Source organism: Triticum urartu, chromosome 2A (genome assembly GCF_056163025.1).
Source record: "Triticum urartu cultivar PI428250 chromosome 2A, HENAU_Tu73, whole genome shotgun sequence".
Lineage (NCBI taxonomy): Eukaryota > Viridiplantae > Streptophyta > Magnoliopsida > Poales > Poaceae > Triticum > Triticum urartu.
In genome coordinates, this window is record NC_141874.1 from 552727245 (window position 1) to 552742054 (window position 14810).

General features: G+C 45.8%; 1 protein-coding gene, 1 non-coding gene and 1 pseudogene across 2 annotated transcripts; 1 reads left to right on the forward strand and 2 right to left on the reverse strand.

The window, feature by feature from the left end:
* Nucleotides 1-1201: 1201 nt before the first annotated feature.
* Nucleotides 1202-2248, reverse strand: LOC147985855 (fasciclin-like arabinogalactan protein 7). Its single transcript, XM_087539949.1, has 2 exons — nt 1755-2248; nt 1202-1672 (listed from the first exon to the last, which is right to left on the reverse strand). Exons 1-2 carry the CDS (start codon nt 2016-2018, stop codon nt 1202-1204), a joined length of 735 nt encoding a protein of 244 aa, XP_087396075.1. The 5' UTR covers nt 2019-2248.
* A 1602-nt stretch (nt 2249-3850) lies between these two features.
* On the forward strand, nt 3851-3952 carry LOC125542017 (U6 spliceosomal RNA). The gene has a single exon (XR_007297802.2). It is a non-coding gene; the product is annotated as a U6 spliceosomal RNA (small nuclear RNA).
* A 1811-nt stretch (nt 3953-5763) lies between these two features.
* On the reverse strand, nt 5764-7194 carry LOC125529315 (fasciclin-like arabinogalactan protein 7 pseudogene; annotated as a pseudogene).
* Between the last annotated feature and the right edge of the window lie 7616 nt (nt 7195-14810).

The window sequence follows — 14810 nt, forward strand, 5'->3', positions numbered from 1 at the left end:
CATTACTTGATTAGGTGTTAATGCTCTACTCAAATTGCACTGATATTGATCTTAAGATGTCAAGCATTTTTATTAACTGGTCTTCCTCGACTAAAATATCACGGTCTTTCTCTTCTGGTCACTCGCAACGGATGTTATGTTTCTTTTTTTGAAGTATATTTGGATGTCTGAAGTTTTTTTCCTGAATTATGGCTATCCTTTATAGTAGTAATGCTAATTTGAGTCGATATATCGGTGTTCCATACCATCCTAAGAATGCGTCTCTGGTGACAGTCATAGTTCTTCATTTTCATTGGATTCCTATATGGTTTCTGAATATTTGATGTTCTGAATATTAAGGAATTACTTAATTTCTAAAATATGTGAATATTAAGGGAATCAATTGGCATAATTTTAGTGTGTACATATAGTTGATTCATATTCAAAATGTCATTCTATGTAACCATGGGGTTTAGTTTTGCATCATGCTTGCCTCTATAGTTTTGCTTGCTTAATGGTCCTACTCCATTGAGTGTTGCTCTTTTACCAAGAGTTAATTTTCCTTTGAAAGTATAAAATTTCAAGCTTCAGATGTGGTTTATTATGTTCTGATTGGTCCTACTTTCATACGATAGAATGCTGATAATTAATTTTTCATGCTGATAGATGTTGCCCCACCATTCCAAACGAAATGTGTAACCTGGGTGATGGTTGGGATTGGGAGAAATACCAGTCGACCAGTCCGACACCAACGCGGTGGCGTCTGAGGGTGCCGTCGAGCCTGCCTGCAGAGCGTCGGGTGCTACCCTTCCTTCCTCCTCGCCGCGCTGGGGAAAGCCCTTGGCAGCAGCGTCTGTCATCGCCGCGCCCTTTCTTGGAGGTGTTGTTTGGTACCGGCGCTTCAGAGTCTAGGAGCTTGATGGAAAATCTCCGGTGGGCGCAGCGGTCGCGGGGCTTCTTTGTTTTTTTGGATCTGCCGTTGTCGGCATTTGATTCTTTTGTATTTTTTTTCTTTTCGTTTTGAGCGTGATTGTGCTGCTTCCGCCCCAGCATGTTGACTGTATTAGGTGTTTGCTATATTAATATGGCGGGGCGTAAGACTGTTTCGAGAGAAAATCAGCCGTCGTCAACAAATCATCGTTTAATTCGTCACCCTAATCTATCCTAATCTCGATCAGTAGAGCAATTCACTGCACCTGCATGTATGGGCTAGTAGCGCACTTCACAATGCCCCCAGCGACGCGGCGCACAAAGCCACGGCGGCCACGTAGTTCGCGGGCCGACCCGCTGCCCTGCACGCGGAACTTTTCCCTTCCACCTTGCCTCCAGGGGTCGTCGCGTTGCCACCCTTGGCGCCGGGCGCGCTCGCCGCGGGCGCTGCGTCGGGCGGGGTCTCCTCGACGGGGGGGCGCGCGCTGAAGATCGCCTCCGGGAGCAGCACCCTGTCGATCTCGTACACCGCCATGGGCGCGACCCCGTACACGGTGCCGAGGATCTTGGCGTTGGCCCACCTCGACAGCACGCGGATGGCCCCCGCGTCGCAAGTCACGTTCACCATGTACAGCCCGCCGGCGAGCGTCGTCACCGGGCCGACCCGGCTCAGGCCGTCGAACTCCTTGAGCGCGTAGTGCTTGGCCAGCGCGTGGTACATCATCAGGTTCTTGAGCTGGTGCTTCTTCAGACCCGACAGCACCTGCAACGGTCGCCAACATCCTATTCCTATCAGATCGAGACGATGGTATGATTATTTCTTGCGTGATGAAAAATTAAGTTACCGACGGGTGGACGGCGGCGAAGGCCCTGTCGGCGGGGGCGAAGATGGTGATGCCGTGGTGCGTCCGGTAGGCCTGGTTCTCGAACACCTCCACGAGGTTGGTCTGATTGAGGTACCTGAGGAAGGTCTGGAAGGGCCGTTCTGGCGTCAGGATCTCGGTAAGGTTGGCGCGGGGGCCCACTTCGTCGGCGAGCGGGCGGTGTGCGCCGGCGAGCGGAACGGACAGGGACAGTGCGGCGGCGAGGAGCGCAACCACCAACTTCATCGTGCAACTGCCGCAGTGCACACGTGGCCTGAGCTGAGCTGCGCGTATGTCCGTTCTTTGTGCAGAGGTGAGAGCTTCCTAATTTTGAGGCGGTTAAGAGGATCGACGCAGGACGGTGTCAAAAGACGGAGGCAAGAGAGATCGAGGAGAGCTCTTGTTCTTCAGAACGTAACTGAAAACAGACACGTTGATTCACGTGCCCAAGTAAAGTTGGCTCTCAATCTCTCATGTTTACGATATAATTCTACTCCTAGATACATCCATCTCTATGACAAGTATTTCCAGATGAAGGAAGTACAATAATACATACAAGCAGTGCATACATTATGATGTGCATCATTTACATTATGTTGTACACCATTTTGACGAATAAATAAACGATTGTGCTAATTCTCAGTCGACTGAGAATTAGCTATGTCTCAGTCAATTTGATTGATCAGTGATTTGTGGCTGAGGTAGGTATTCCTCTCGTCCAAAATACTGGGCTTTGTCCATTGGGCAGAGCGTACCTTCAGGGGCTTTGCTCCGTATCTAGCCGTGGGCTGCGGCTTGATGTCCTTTCCAAATTCTCTTTTTTGTTTTTTTATTTTCTCACTCATAGGTCTCCCATGCCAACATTTTGTATTTTTCTTTTTTGATGTTGGGCTTGTGTGTACAGTACGAATCACACTGGTGCAGCTCACTGTGTGTATACACGTACCTTTTTCCTTTTTATATTTCCTTTTTCCTTTTGTATTTTAGTGTTTTATTTATCATTTTATTTGTATAAAACTGTTTTCACTTGTATTTCTATTTTTATTTCTATTTTTATTTCTTATTTTATAAAAAATGGAAGAACTAATTTCTTTTAGAATGGACATTTTGACAAGCATTTTGCATTTTTTAAGTTTCAGTACTGTTAAATCTCAAACGGCTTAGACTTCACAAAGTCGTCAACCGTCTGCGTTACTTGCTTTAAGAATCGCATTGGATTGTGAGTTTTCTCATTTTGGCATGCTAAGGCGTGCGACCAGCTCGCTTTTTTCTGTTTCTTTTTGGCCTGGGCTCTTTCTTTTTTGTTCTTTTAGATTCTTTTTTTTCTGTCGGGCCTGTTGTTGGTTGGGGCGTGCTGGACGGGCCCAAAGTTTTTTTTGCCTTTTGTTCCTTCCATTTTTGCCATTTTTCCCTTTATTTGTTGTTGACTACCTTTTGTAGTAAACCGGGGTTGTTTGACTGCAAGGAGTTAGGGGGCTGGGGGTTGAACATGTGGATTCTCTTAAAATGTGTAATAGTTTTAACATATGTAGACTTTTTTATTGGACATTTTTTGTGCATAATTTATTTAAATATGGGATAATATGTTTATTTCACACGTATGTATGTACATATGCAAATATATTTTCCATTTTGGTATATCCTTCCTCCATACACTTTTTTAAATTTGTTTCGTTCATATCATTTGACATGATATTTTTCAAAATATTCGGTTTTTGTTTGTTACTGTTGTCAATTCATCTTCCCTATTTTTTATATTCATTTATTTTGTTCCCTTTTATATTCTGTTTTCGCGTATTCTTATTTTTATTCCATTTATATGTTCCTTTTATTTTCTTCACATTTATTTTCTTTTTTGTGATAGTTTTCTCCATTTTATGTAAAACTATTTTTTATTTTGTCGTCTTTTCGGTAGATGGAGAATTAGTGATATCTCGGTTGATTCGGTAGCCATGCATTCTAGACACTAAGTTGACGTGTCGCCGTGTGTATTTGTTTTTATGGTCTTGTTTGTCTTTATATATACTATCACCTCTTTCTTTTATTATCTTTTTAGTTAAAATGAAAAGGATATTGTTGTCTCCTCGGGGACATCTCATGAAATTGTAACAATATAGAGAAGTTTAATATGGCCCCTGTGTAAGGATGACACACACAAATTTGGAAAGAAAGAAAAGGATATTTGGACTAGTAGGGGGGTGCCGGCTAGTTGCATGTTCATCACTATACATGCAACTGCAAGTGTTGAAATTGGACTGCAACTGCATGCCCCCCAAGGCGGCTGTAACTAGGCTAGTAGGGGGATGTCGACCAATTGCATGTCCATCACTAGACATGCAACTGCAAGTATTGGAACCAGACTGCATGTGCATGGCCCCAACGCGACTGCAACTGGGCTAGTTGGGAGGTTGTCGGCTAGTTGCATGCCCATCACTAGACATATAACTCCAAGTGTTAGAACTGGATCACAATTGCATGCCTTCAACCCGACTTCAACTAGACTAGTAGGGGTTGTTGACCAATTGCTTGTCCATCACTACACATGCAACTGCAAGTGTGAACCAGATTGCAACTGCATGCCCCCAATCTGACTGCAACCGGGCTAGTAGGGGGGGGGGGGTTGTTGGCCAGTTGCATGTCCATCACAAGACATGCGATTACAAGCGTTGAAACATGAATGTGATTGCATGCCCCTCAACGCATCTGCAACTGGGCTAGTAGGGGGTTATCGTCCAGTTGCATGTCCATCACTAGTCATTGCAACTACAAGTGTTGGGACCGGACTCAACTACATGGCCCCCAACACGACTTCAACTGAGCTAGTAGGGGGTTATCGTCTAGTTGCATGCCAATCAATGGACATGCAACTGCATGGACCCCAATGCGGTTGCAACTGGGCTAGTAGGGGAGTTATCAACCAGTTGCATGTCCATCACTAGACATGCAACTGCAAGTGTTGGAACCCAATTGCAACCGCATGCCCCCAACGTGACTGCAAATGGGCTAGTAGGGGGGTTGTCGACCAGTTGATGTCCATCACTAGGCGATGCAAATTCAAGTGTTGAAACCCGGCTGCAACTGCATGGCCCTCAATGTGACTCTAACTGAGCTAGTAGGGGGTTGTCGGCCAGTTGCATGTCCAACATGAGACATGCAACTATACGACCCTAGTGCGACAGCAACTGCGTGTCCCACAGTGAGACAACAACTAGGTCGATATGTGGTTTATCAGCCAATCGCATGTCCATCCCTAGACATGCAATTAGAAGTGTTGTAACCCAACAACAATTGTATGACTCCCAACGCAACTGCAACTCATGGTGAGAGGGGATTGTCTTCAGTTACCTTTTCACAACATTTTTAAATATTCATGCATTTTCTTTCTTTTTATTTTCATTTTTTGTTCTCAATTTTTTAAGACAAAAACATGAATTTTATTTGAATTGTGATCTTTTTAAAAACATGTAATATTTGTCAAATTTTAAAAATTGTGAACTCTCTTCAAATTTGCGATCAACTTTTGAATTCATGAGCATTTTTTCAAATTCATAAATATTTCTTAACTTTTTTTGTGCAATTAGTACATACAAACACCACATACACCATGCGTGCAATATGTCTACATCTTATTTTTTAAAGTATCACCACTTGGTTACGCGCGCGCGCACACACATACACATAGACTAACCCACGTTATTGCATTTCCATTGTTAGGGCGCAACTTAATTTAGAAAAACAGTGTACATGGTTTTCTTTTTTACTATCTATTGTTTGTTTTTTTACTCGTTTGTTAGATAAATGATTTTTTAATGATACATAATGATTCAACGCGTACATCCTTTTCCTCTAGTTTTTTCTTCATTGTTTACCTTTTTCTTCAGCTTCTATGTAAAAGTGAGCGAATATTTTGTGGTCCTCCGATGGTTTGTCAACAAAACAAGAAAAATCACAAAGAAAAATACAAGAAACCCAACAAATAGACAAAACAGCCTAAAGAAACTATGCAGCGAGACAAGTCCATTGAAAAAATAAAAGAAGAAAAAGATAGAGAGAGAGAGACGGGCCCAGCTCAAGACAAGAATTGAAAGCAACGGGCCAGTACAGGTGCATGGATAATACGCTGCTTACAAAGGTGGAGGGCGCTGCTATGGAAAAAAAAAAAGATGGATGACATCATCGACTTAGACTTCGCGAAGTCTAAGTCGACTGAGATCTAGACACACCCATAAATGAATTTACAAACACTTTCTGGAAGGAAATAAAAATTCATGGCGCGTGCCATCGCATGCAAAGAATTATCGGACTACGCCATCAAAAGCCCGGAGACCAGAAGAACCACGTAGCCAAATGCAAGGCTCCCTGCGCCAACGACCCGGCACGACGAACTCTTGGCGTCCGCATTGTCACTGGCAGCACGCTCGCTGGCGCCCGGGGCGTCGGCCGTCGCCTTGCCCCCACGTCCCGGCGCCGGCGCCGGCGCAGGCACGGGCGCCATCTCCGGGGCGGCCGGGAAGATCTCCTTGGGCAGCAGCACCCTGTTGAGCGCGTACACCGCGACGGGCGACGTCGAGTACACGCTGCTGGCGAGCTTGGCGGTGGCCCAGCCCGACACGACGCCGATCGTGCCGGCGGCGTATGTGACGTTCACCTTGTACGCGTACATGGACACCGGGCTCGCCGCCGCCAGCTTGGAGAAGGCCGAGAGCGGGTAGTACCTGGGCATGGCGTGGTGCAGCATGAGCGACCGGAGCTGGTCGGTGGTGAGGTTGGACAGCACGGTCTCGTTGAGGGCCGCGAACGCCGAGTCCTGGGGCGCGAAGACGGTGATGCCCTGCTTGGTGTCGTTGGCCTGGCTCTGGAACGTCTTGATCACGTCGGTCATGGTGAGGTACTCCAGGAACTTGCCATACGGCCCGGCGAGGGAGAGCAGTTCGGCGAGCTCGACGTAGCGCGGGGCCGGCGCCGGCGCCGGGGTCTCGACGATCGGCGCCCGTGCCTTCTGGGACAAGGCGCCGCGGGAGAGCGCCAGGCAAAGCAATGCGCTGACAAGAACAGCCGTCTTGGGCTCCATTTCTGCAAAACTTGATGGTGTGCGTTACAGGACTTGCTACAAAAGTGCAGATGATGAGCAACTGCACCTGATCGATCGAGGCTGTGGTGAATCTCTACGAAGGCAAGACGTATTTATAGCACATGGTACTTTGATGGATGGTATAAAACTATAGTCTGGAAGTACAGGCCGGGGTTGGCGCTCAGCTGGTGTTAGCTATGCTGTCGATGTTGAGTGGTCAACTGAAGATCTGAACACGGTGATATGGTTCGGGAATGTTTTGTCTGCAGGTAGCGGGGTGACTGCAATTTTGTTCTTCTGATCTGCAGGAACGCTGCGGGTACGTCGGAACAAACAGGATCCGCTTTGGGTTCAGTAAAGTTTTCTCGGGCTGTGATTTTACAGCGATGTCAAAACCTTCTGGCATAGTACTATATTGTGATGATAGTTGAGCACGTGTGCTTAGCCCTTCAGTTGCCTTGCGATTTACACGGCCGGACGTTCCACGCGACAGATACTCCAATTTATTTGTTTTTGAAAAATGAGCTTTTCTAAAATAGAATAGTACAATTTGGATTATCTAGAGAATAGATCAAGACCGATGAGTATTAAAATGGGAGCACCGACGGAATGCACAGCGGAACCCTCTACAAAAATGCAGAATAGACGTGGAAACTGTTCTCTAGAGGACATGCCAACTGATATTTATTCGTTAAACAAACCAGTGCTGTGTCGGCCAACTCAAAACACAGGTATGATGAATGATGAAATCAAATAATAATGTAGTGTTATATATAGTATAACACGCTCTGAATCTCTGATGCACGTAGTTGTGCTGCACTGCGGGTGCACAAACTCTTGTCCCCGGCGAAAGCTGGAGACGTGCACGCCGCGAGAATTCTGTCTCGGCGCTACTGGGATGCCACCACCCCGAGTCTCACCAGCGCACGTACAGACGAGCATAGCCAAGCCAGATAATAGCATACATGTCCATGTCACGGCTGATACCCGAATCACATTTCACGCGTGCGAGGAAGGAAGCACGACTTAACGAAACGTGTGCGCCTGCCTCGTTTCTGTCTCCCCATTATTCTCTCTGGCAGAGGAGGAACCAGCGAGTTTTTTACGGGCAAGAAGCAAGTGGAGCTTTATTCTTCGTTTGTTCTTTGAGCTCGGCAGTAGTTGGTGTTTACTTGTCATTTGAATCTCGGAAGCAAATGAGTTTCAGTGGAAGCGAAGGGGTTGAAACGGTAAACACATAATGACTCTTGAAGGACCTGTTTAATTGAGACCTAATTTTTTTCTGGAGCGGATTGAGATATAAGGACATCTTCAACGCGATGCACCAAAACGCCACTAAACGTCTGGAGAGTGCGGTCCAAACATATTGTGTCACCCAACGTCGTTCATCAAATGCCCGCGGACCAATCCACATGTTCAAATCCATCAAACTGAAAACAAAGCTCGGGAGGTTTGGAGGAATCCAAACATCCCCACGTCAAACTCTGGCACACCTGATCCACCCAACCCCTCCCCCCACCCCCCCACCCCCATCCCTCCGAAAATTGTAAACACGCTGAATGTTTACTGAGTTTTACAGGCTCTTTCCAAACTAATCTTCTCTCCCCCCTCAAATTTCAGCGGGGTGGGCCCCTCACTTTATTTCTACTCTATATCCACACCCATCAAGACTGTCGCTGCTGCTACACCATTCCGGCCGCCTCCCAGTTTTGCCGGACCGCCGCTTCTCCGCACATGCGCATTGTACTTCGCCGTCGTTCCATCCGTGGATTCGCCCGCGTCCCAGGGATCATCCGCCCCCTGCCGACACCGTCCATGCCGGACACCATTGTAGCGTCCAAGACGCGATTCTATCCCAATCACGTGATGAATTCATGATTAGGGCACAACCACATTTCGAGCGCATAGCAAGGTGGATATCATTACAACATATCATGTATTATTGATGAGATTACAAAATAAAGGCTTACACTCGCCACAAGCTACATCATGAATACAACAATTCATCAATACATAACAACCATCATACATAAGAGTAGGATCCGACTACGGATGAAATCAAACGAAAAAGAAGGACGAAATCCACTCTGCTAATCTTAGGCTCCCCGACCCGGAACCTAATCCCTTGATTGAAGAAGAAGAACTCCAAAAGCAATCAAGCATCGCTCTCATGTCAGATCATCGCATTACCTGTACCTGCTACTGTTGTTGTAGTAATCTGTGAACCACGAGGACTCAGCAATCCCATTACCATGAGTATCAAGAGTAGCAAAGCTTAATGGGTATGGAATGGATAGTGGTGAGGTTGCAGCAAGTACTAAGCATTTGTATGGTGGCTAACTTACGAGTACAAGATTAAGAAGAGTTACTACGCATAACGGTTGTTGGAAATATGAGCAAATTACTACGAGATTTAATCCAAGTAAACAGAAGATAGATCATGACTACAGTAGCAGACATTAAACTAATCATGCGAACTAGCATAGCAGATGAACAGATCACATCTAGGGCACATACTAGAAACATGAATTCTACCACGATCTCGAACAGGAAGGATAGAATCACATACGGTGCAGCGGGAGCAGCACCGCCGGCGTTGACGTTGTCGCCCATGTCATCGAGGATGAGGTTGCCGAGGTCAAGGAAGAAGTCGTCGTTCGCGAAGTCGTCGCTGCCAGCAGTCGCGCGAGTGCGCTCCCCAAAAACTTGATCGCCCATTTCCCGTACAGGATCACGAGAGGCGGGGTTCCGGAGGCCTGCTGTCCCTTCTCCCGGTGCACGCCGAAAGGAGGGATGGAGAAGACTTGCTTGGCGGCGCAATGATCTGGAACGGTGGTGAGAAACCATACGAAGACAACGTGCATAGCTCTGTCCTCGGCTCGGCTCAATCCCGCAACCCGTCGCGCGTCGTGACGAGGCGTGGCGAGGCGAGCGAGGAGGAGGAGCGCGTGTAGGTCTCCTCTTCTCATGCTCATACAAGTGGTAGAAGAGCTCACCTTATAAAGAGGTGCAACTCTCTCTCAACTTCCGCGGTGGGACTGAACTTTAGTCTCACTCACTCCACTCACATGTGTGCATGGATGGGCCAAGAGAATTTCAGAATTTTAGTTGGGCTTTGGGCCAAAAGCCCACTAGCAAATTCCAACAATCCCCCACAAAGTCTCATTGGCACATCTCACCATTTGGTTCCAAAACATTGTTTATATACCGGTGCTTAATGGAGACTGTGAAGTTGAACTTTCACTTAGAGATTTATGCTACACTAGATCACAACTTGAATAGTGGACTATGCCTTGAACTACAATTTTTCTGCGAGACTAGTTTCACACAAATTCTTGACCGATACTGGGCTGCCGCAAGGCTTCCCTGCGGGTGGAGCATATACGTCATACTCCAGGGCCTTTTCATGAATTTATTAGAGAACACCCAATTCTCACAGACTGCGATGTTAACAGTCAAATTCATATAGGTGTGTTCCTCAGAAGATGTTCTACAGGACAACATCTCTGCTTACCCGAATAAGCCACTTGGAACACATTAATATAAGTATCAACCTGCCATGCAGATCACGAGAGTATTGCATCTTCACGGAGTGGGATAGTTAATATAGGGATACTCTCCTCCCAGCTGACCAACAACTTGTCTCCCACTTCTACTTCACGGGATCTTCGATCACATAGAGTGGGTTACCACTATGGACAACTCATGCGGTGGGTCTCAGACCCATCTCCATCGATGCATTATCTATCACATTACGTGATAGATCCTTTGTGAAGGGATCTGCCAAACTTTTCGATGTTTGGATATAATCCAACGTAATAACTCCGGAGTTCCTCAATTTTCTGACAGATTTTAGTCTCCTCTTCACATGCCTTGAGGGCTTCACATTGTCCTTAGAATTGTTTATCTTGACGATCATAGTTTGATTATCACAGTTCATCAGGATAGGGGGTATTGGTTTTTCAACCATAGGTAAGTCCATCAAGAGCTCACGAAGCCACTCTGCTTCAACAGTGGCAGTGTCTAATGCTGTGAGTTCTGCTTCCATAGTTGACATCGTTAAGATGGTCTGCTTGTAAGACTTCCAGGAAACAGCACCACCACCAAGTGTAAAAACATAACCACTTGTGGCCTTAATCTCATCGGCATCAGATATCCAGTTTGAGTCACTATAACCCTCCAGTACCCTTGGATACCCGGTGTAATGAATCCCATAGCTCGCGGTGCCTTTCAAATAGCGCATAACTCTCTCAAGCGCATGCCAATGATCATCTCCCAGTTTTGACACAAGCTGACTCAGCTTGCTCACAGCAAACGAGATGTCAGGCCTCGTGGCACTCGCCAAATACATAAGCGAGCCAATAATCTGAGAATACCTCAGTTGATCTCTAGCAATTCGTCGATTCTTTCGAAGCAACACACTAGCATCATATGGAGTTGGAGAAGGCGTGCAGTCGCTATACCCAAAACGACTCAAGACCTTTTCCATATAGTGAGACTGAAGCAGTGTGATCCCACCATTCTCATCTCTCAACAACTTGATGTTTAAGATAACATCAGCTACTCCTAGATCCTTCATCTCAAAACAACGAGATAAGAAATCCTTAACCTCCTTGATTAAATCAAGTTTGGTTCCAAAGATCAATATGTCGTCGACATACAGACAAAGAATAACTCCTTCGCCCCCACCATGGCGATAGTACACACACTTGTCACCATCGTTTACTACAAAGCCGACAGCAGTTAATGTTCTTTCGAACTTCTCACGACACTCCTTAGGAGCTTGTTTAAGGCCATATAAAGACTTTAATAACTTGCACACCTTTCCTTCCTGACCAGGTACTAAAAAACCATCTGGCTGATCCATGTAAATTTCCTCCTTCAACTCTCCACTGAGGGAAGCCGTCTTAACGTTCATTTGATGAACGAGAAGACCATATGAGGCAGCCAGTGATAGTAGCACCCGAATTATGGTCAGTCTAGCCACGGGTGAGTAAGTATCAAACAAGTCTTCACCTTCTTTCTGGGTATAACCCTTAGCCACAAGCCGTGCCTTTTACTTTTCGATCATACCATCAGGTCTAAGCTTCTTCTTGAACACCCACTTACATCTTACAGGTTTGCACCCATAAGGACGGTCAGTGATCTCCCAGGTTCCGTTAGCTAAGATGGAATCCATCTCGCTACGAACAGCTTTCTTCCAGTAGTCATCATCAGGAGATGCATAGGCTTCTGAAATAGTCCTGGGTGTGTCATCCACAAGGTACATAATGAAATCATCACCAAAGGACTTTGCAGCCCTCTGTCTCTTACTCCTCATAGGAGTTCCATTGTCACCCTCAATAGGATTCTCAACGTGTTCCATCGCAATGGTGGGTTCAGGAATTACAGCGAATTCCTCACTAGATGGAGTAGGTATCTCCTGGTTTGATGAACTTGACATATCCTTCATAGGAAATATATCCTCAAAGAAAGTTGCATCATTCGACTCCATAATCGTACCAACATGCATGTCGGATACCTTAGATTTTATTATCAAAAATCTATAGCCAACGCTATGAAAAGCATAACCCAGAAGAACACAATCCACGGTTTTTGGTCCAAGCTTGCGCTTCTTGGGAGTTGGTATATTGATTTTCGCCAAACAACTCCAAGTACGTAGGTAAGAGAGTTTCAATCTTTTCCTTTCCCATTCCTCAAATGGAGTCATGGTCTTATGCTTTGTGGGAACTCGCAATCATTAGCGCCTCCCCCACCATTCCTTGGAGAGACTCGAAGTGTCTAACATGGTGTTAACCATATTAGTTAGAGTTCGGTTCTTTCTTTCGGCTACCCCATTTGACTGGGGTGAGTAGGGAGGCGTCCTCTCATGGATTAAACCATGTTCCACACAAAACAAATCAAATTCATTGGAAAAATACTCTCCACCACGATCAGACCTAAGCCGTTTAATTTTTCGATCAAGTTGGTTCTCTACTTCAGCTTTATAGTTTTTGAAGAAAGTTAAAGCCTCATCTTTTGTTTTCAGAAGATACACGTAACAATATCTAGTGGAGTCATCAATCAATGTCATGAAGTATCTCTTTCCACCTTTTGTTAACACATCATTCATCTCACAAAGATCAGAATGTATGAGCTCTAGTGGCACCAAGTCTCTTGCCTCTGCAGTCTTATGGGACTTGCGAGGTTGCTTAGCTTGCACACATACTTGGCACTTGGAGCCTTTGACAGTAGAGATTTTCGAAATTAAATTCATATTGGCTAGCCACATCATGCAACCAAAGTTAATGTGACAAAGTCATGAATGCCAAATATCAGACTCATTATTGTGGCAAACATTATTAATAACTTTAGTGCAAATATCTGATAAAGACAGGCAGGACAAGCCTCCGCTCTCATAGCCTTTTCCAACAAATTGTCCATACTTAGAAATTACAACTTTATTGGATTAGAAAACCAACTTAAAACCATCTCGACATAAATGGGAACCGCTAACGAGATTTTTATTGATGGACGACACATGATGAACGTTCTTCAGACGCACGGTCTTCCCCGAAGTAAACTTCAGATTGACCATACCAACACCTCAAACGATGGCATGCGACCCGTTCCCCATCAGCACGGGAGAAGTCCTTGTGACCTGGTAAGAAGAAAACATGGAGGCATCACCACAAACATGTACATTGGCACCGGTGTCAACTAACCAATCAGGAGGAAGAATACTGTACCCAGAATCCTTCATATCAGTATCACCGATGACAACATTAGCGGACTTGCCGCTCTTCTCATGTTCGCGCTCCTCAAAGCGGTTAGGACACTTAGGAGCCCAGTGATTAGGATTACCGCAGACATGGCAAAGTCCCTTCCCTTTCTTATGAGAATTCTTCTTGAAGTTGGTAGAATGTGATGGCTTGTTCTTTGTATCAAACTTGCCTTTGCCCTGAGTTTTGTTCTTGTTGTTTTTGAACTTGTTGGGCTGGAAGTTCTTCTTCTGTACCACATGGGCACTGGAAGCTCTCTTAGCAACTCAAGCACGTGTGTCCTTTGCTCTCGCATTCTCTTCAACATCAAGAGTACCAATGAGATCCGCAATGGAAAACTCCTATCTCTTGTGTTTCAGTGAAGTAGCAAAATTGTTCCACGAAGGTGGAAGCTTGGCAATGATGCCTCCGGCAACAAATTTGTCTGGCAACACACACTTGAAGTACTCAAGTTCTTTTGCGAGCGACTGTATCTCATGAGCCTGCTGTACAACAGAGCGCTCATCAGTCATCTTGTAGTCATAGAATTGCTCCATGACGTACAACTCGCTGTCGGCATCCGAGGCACCAAACTTGGCCTCGAGCGCATCCCACATGTCCTTGCCGTTTTCAGAAGACATATACGAATCCACAATGGAATCATCCAGAACACTCAGAAGAGCGCCTTTAAAGAGAGTATCGATCTTCTCAAAAGCTTCCAGTTGTGCTGGATTACGATCGCCCTCGGGCTTGCCCTTGGTGGCGTCATAGCAGCCCATGGTCTGAAACCAGTAGACTGCTCTCGTGCGCCACCTCTTATATTGCGCCCCCTTAAAGGCAGGCAGCTTCAGATGCGCAGCAAAACCACTCGAAGTAAATTGCCTATAATCAGGTTTTTGGATTGTTGGAAATATGAGAAAATTACTACGAGATTTAATCCGAATAAACAGAAGACAGATCATGACTACAGTAGCAGAGATTGAACTAATCATCCGAACTAGCATAGCAGATGAACAGATCACATCTAGGGCACATACTAGAAACATGAATTCTACCACGATCTCGAATAGGAAGGATAGAATCACATACGGTGCAGCGGGAGCAGCACCGCCGGCGTTGACGTTGTCGCCCATGTCGTCGAGGATGAGGTTGCCGAGGTCGGGGAAGAAGTCATCGTTTGCGAAGTCGTCGTTGCCAGCAGTCGCACGAGTGCGCTCCCCAAAAGCC

Bases quoted from the DNA above. Each gene is read 5' to 3' on its own strand.
- LOC147985855 (XM_087539949.1), bottom strand. From the start codon at position 2,018: ATGAAGTTGGTGGTTGCGCTCCTCGCCGCCGCACTGTCCCTGTCCGTT. The intron at 1,673-1,754 runs GTAACTTAATTT...CGACCGTTGCAG, and splicing joins TCGCCGCCGTCCACCCGTCG to GTGCTGTCGGGTCTGAAGAA.